At 41.2% G+C, this 5,050-nt stretch overlaps 1 protein-coding gene across 1 annotated transcript; it reads left to right on the top strand.

Moving 5' to 3' along the window:
- Positions 1-275: 275 nt before the first annotated feature.
- On the top strand, positions 276-4,857 carry LOC104489475 (glutamate receptor ionotropic, delta-1-like; the record flags this gene model as incomplete). Its single annotated transcript, XM_010131638.1, has 4 exons — positions 276-377; positions 1,594-1,791; positions 3,656-3,980; positions 4,719-4,857. Coding segments are annotated over 4 exons (764 nt in total), but the record flags the coding sequence as incomplete, so codon positions are not given.
- Between the last annotated feature and the right edge of the window lie 193 nt (positions 4,858-5,050).

Here is a 5,050-nt window from a genome sequence, read left to right on the forward strand (position 1 = left end):
GTGATCTAAGTGAAAAAAATACCACAAGTACTACACCTAGTAGAGCAGTTGCATTACAGCCATCGATGAAATACGTTCAGTCAAGGTGCTTGGTTATGTCTGTCCTCTGAATCTCACTAATTCTGATTCTGCGTTTTAAAAAGCCACGTGTCTCTCATCCTCTCTTTATCAGTTCTGGGTTTCTGGGTGTGGTCAAGCTACTGCTAAATGTTTATGTAAATACTGAAAGATTTCTGCCTAACGGTCCTTGAGACTCACTGGATTTTCTGTTCTAGTTGGCAACGTGGGACTCTGAGAAAGGGCTGAACGGCAGCCTCCAAGAACGACGTCTGGGCAATGACTTACAAGGACTGACACTCAAAGTGGTGACTGTCTTGGTATGATCCTATTTGAGTTCAGGAATCAAAATGCTCAGAATAAAAAGGATCTGACTGAGTATTTTGGGCACTTCCCGCAGTATTTTTCTCCTATCATTTTCAGTTCTGTATTTTTGGATGATCAGTTACATAAGGAAGCTAGACGATGGCCTTTTATTATTTTATGTGAAGCTCTGCACTGTCAGCGATACCGAGCATTTGTTTGCTTACGCAGGTTTTCTGCATTGTAATTCCTACCGGCCATGGAACCAGCCCAGGACTTGAGTGCACAGGGTGCATTCCAGATACCACACTCTTAACTTGGATGTGCAGTTTCCAGCATTTCATGGATTTTAAGATCAGATGGACCGATTATGATAATCTAATCTTGGCTCTTGTATGCTGCAGGCTGTAAAATTTAATCAAGTGTTTTCTCCATCAAGCTCATAAATTCCTGTTGAGATAAACTCTATCTTTTCAAAAGGAGTAATGGTTCCAAAAAAATTGATTATGCTTTTGGGACTACTGTCTGTTAGTATCCTGAGTGGTAGCAGACCTCCTGTCTAAGTGCTAAATTAGGGGCAAGTTAGGGCTCGAATGCCTGATAGAAAACATACCACAAAGTGATGCGTTTCTATGGTCCCAAAACATGCTTTAAAATACTTCAGGAACCAGCACCTGTGAAGGTTATTCTTCGAATTTTCACAGTTGTAAATATTCACAAAATGCAGTGGGTTTAGCTCTTGTTTCTTGGATAAAAGATTAATCCTTGTCTGTAAAACATGGCTTTCTAAGTCTGATACGGTCTGAGATAGATGGACAGTAGTAATGTTCCTATCTAGGACTCATGTGCTCAACTTAATATCTACTTTCTAGACAGCTGGTTAGGACACTGAGGTCTGTGCCCTCTTTATAGTCAGTGAGAAGAAGCAGGTACCGCAGAAAGCAATTTATCCTGTGGGCACCAGGAAGCTGCTAGAGGCAGTTGAATTGTCTTCTGGATTGTCTGCCTCTTCTCAAGAACTGTAGAAAACCCAAGGCCATAGATAGGACTCAGGTGCTGAGGCAGTGGTGTCTAGTTGGGATGCCTCATGGCCTACAGGTTTTGCCTCAGAAGGTTGTGTCTCAAAATCTGTGCCAAGTTGTCCAGAATTCACTCAGGAAACATCTGTTTGCTAAGAGAAGCAAACTGAAAAATTCATTTCAAGTATCAGTTAAGATACCGTTTTGTTCTCAGGAAGAACCTTTTGTGATGGTGGCAGAGAACATACTTGGGCAACCAAAGCGATATAAAGGATTTTCCATTGATGTCCTGGATGCACTTGCCAAGAATCTGGGCTTCAAGTATGAGATATATCAAGCTCCCGATGGCAAATATGGACAGCAGCTCCAAAACAGCTCCTGGAATGGCATGATTGGAGAACTGATAAACAAGGTACACAGGGAGTGAATTAGGATGATGGCACCAGTGCAGAATGCTTCTGAGCTAAGGGGGGTTTGCCCGTGGTGTAAACTGTGTCAGTTAAGACCCTGTATATGGGATGGGAACTAGAGAGTCTGTGCTTATTTACTCCAACCGTTCTCAACCTAAATTATAACATAAATCAGCATGTTTAGAGAGTTGTAAGAATAAGAGAGGACATGTATGTGTGGGGGAGTGAATGACTATGGAAAATAGAGAAAACATATTCTTAAAAGATTAATTACTATTATTTTAATTTTTGTCACATTTTTGCTGTTTGTTTGTAGGTGTGACTTTACCTGGGTTGCTTTGTGGCAGTGTGTTTGATAATGATCAGCTGTTTGACTCCAAAACAGAAAAATGTCCCTAGTAATACACATAAAAAAGTGTTTTGAAGGACCAGAATTTAAACTGATCTCAAGGTTATTCATTCATTTAAAACAGAGAGGACCAGATTTCTTTCCTTAATGACAGTCTTGGAAATGAGGAGTAAGTTAATTGAACTCTGTTGATGTAAATGGGGAAAGTTCATGGTATAGAATCTCCCAGAGAATGAAATTAGGAGTGTAGCTTGTTCATGTTCTCACTTGACATGGGACAAATGTTAATCAAGAAAGAAAAAATCAAAGGAATTAATATTCTGTGTTGCCACCCTTTGGAGAAAAGGTTACTCTTCTGCAGTAGAGTTACTACTGAAAGTTAAAGCTTTCTCAGTGTCCAGTAAGTAGGTGGCTCAGGATCTGGTGAGTAGATGTTTAGGAAGAAATAGAGGCAATTAAAGCAATAGCAAACATGTACGATAATGGGATATTCTTGGTTGGCGCCGGGAAATAAGAAGCATTTTTTACTTACTTTGCATTGATATAAGCTGTTTAAATTTCATTGGTTTGAAAATGTGGTAAGAAATCCTGTTAAATTTCTTAAGAAATTGCTTTCTTTGAAGCACCAAAGTATCTATTATGATACTTTTAACTGTTTTTTCTGCTACTGGCTTTAGCAGTGACTCCAAAGGAGTTCAAAGCAGACCTCCTCTCACCTAACGCTGATTTATTTTCCCAACAAAACTTTGGAAACAAAAAGTACACTCTCTGTTCTGGAGAGAACTGGTTTTATTAAGATGGAAAAATACTCAAAATCTAATTGCAGCTCTTCAAAAGCTTTGGCAATCTTATTTATTAACTCCTATTTTATCTTCCACTGGATTTGCGTACTCTTTAAAGACTGTCGGCATGTAAAACCTGCACGCTTTAAACGTTGAGGTCAGAGCAATTTCAGGAGCTAAGTTGCCTTTGGCATATTGTTCCAGTTACTAGTTTTTGCAATTGCTCTTTTCATTGTAAAAACAAACAAAATCTTCCCTCTAGTTGTTCAGTAAAATCCCTTCATGAATATGGGACGTTGGCAGCTCTGCTGGGAGAACAACAAACATTAGCTCTTTGAAATAGAGAACCTAAATAGATGATGTTGCTTGCAGTGCACAAGGTTAATATGGTTTGGGGTTTTAGGCCTCCTTTGGAAAACAAGCGAGGGATAAAGGTTAAATAAGCTGCCCGCGTTCCAGAGACGAGTCAGAGAGATGCTTTTTGTTCTAGGGTACGTTGCAGGTTATGCTTCACTACTCGGCTTTAAACCAGTGCAATTAACTAATTAATGTTCAAATGATGAAACTGATTCTGGTTTTATTTTGAGACAATTTATGTAAATTTGTCTGAATGCGTTAAACTATAGAAAGAAATGCGTGGAGTCATTGGTTCTTAAAAAGTTTCTCCTTAAGGCTCATGCTGGACAAAACTCACGGTGGAAGGAGGAGCTCTGATCTGTTGTGTTTGTCTCGCAGAGGGCAGACCTAGCCATCTCAGCCATCACCATCACACCAGAACGAGAGAGCGTTGTGGACTTCAGCAAGCGGTACATGGACTATTCCGTGGGGATCTTAATCAAAAAGCCTGAAGAGAAAATCAACATCTTCTCTCTCTTTGCTCCTTTTGACTTTGCGGTGTGGGCTTGCATTGCTGCAGCCATCCCTATAGTTGGTGTCTTGATATTTGTCCTGAACCGGATCCAGGCAGTCAGGGCACAGAATGCTTCCCAGCCGAGTGCTTCTGCTTCCTCCACCCTCCACAGTGCCATCTGGGTCGTGTATGGCGCCTTCGTTCAGCAAGGTACTTACTCTCTGACAAACGCCACTGCTGGACCTTCAGAAATGTTCTGCCTTGGGTTAAGCCAGTCAGGATGTGTTAGTCTTGGCCAGAATGCTCTAAAGATGAAAGAGAAGGCTTGTACAGGCAGGTAATATATTTTATTAGCTCAGCTGATGGAAAGTGGGAGGAGGTAGGAAGTGACCAGCACCAGCTGCCTGGTCTGGTCTCCAACAATGTTCAAGCAGAACTGTGCGTGAAGCCTGCTAGAAAGAAATCTTCACATTGTTTGAAATGTTGTAACAACACTAATGTTTCAGTCTGTGCAACACAGATAACACACAAACCATAAGAGGGTGTTGTGGGTTTTGTCCAAATCTAAAATAGTCACTGAAAGAGGATATTACTTTTTTCTGAACACTGTCGTGATTTAATTCCTGCATAGTAGTCATGCTTCATCGCTAAACTTTCTTTATTTACAGTATTTTTCATGTTTTGTAGATTTGATCCTCAGTAAATCCCAAGGGAAATATTTTGAAAGCTGACTTTTCTAGAACACTATCCAGGGCAAGAGGCTGACTGGAGAAAACATTTATGAACTATCGGTCTCAGTGGAGGCAGTGCTTTCTTCGCAGTGAAAGGGCTGCCTGGAGGGGTAGCAGAAATGCAGAGGGATAGCTCCAACAAAGCTTAGCATAACAGGGCGCTCAGTGTGTGATGGGAAGCTGCTGGGAGACCCTAATTTTCTCTGTTTATTTGCAGGGGGCGAATCCACTGTCAATTCGGTGGCCATGCGCATCGTAATGGGGAGCTGGTGGCTCTTCACCCTTATCGTGTGCTCGTCCTACACAGCGAACTTAGCAGCATTTCTCACCGTATCAAGGATGGATAATCCTATAAGGTAAGAGGCTCTTCTTAACATGAAGCTGGAAACCTGGATTTCACAGGAAGGTATTATCCATTTGAGCACTCATTCTTGCAAGAAGGAGATAATTCTCTAATAAAATACTTTGCTTATTTGCAGTGGCTGCTTTTCTCTTCTCTCCCCCTCTTCACCTTCACTCCAGGCAGCTTTGACAGGTGCACGGAGGGTA

The sequence above is a fragment of the Buceros rhinoceros genome, unplaced genomic scaffold, assembly GCF_000710305.1.
Source record: "Buceros rhinoceros silvestris isolate BGI_N320 unplaced genomic scaffold, ASM71030v1 scaffold25392, whole genome shotgun sequence".
NCBI lineage: Eukaryota > Metazoa > Chordata > Aves > Bucerotiformes > Bucerotidae > Buceros > Buceros rhinoceros.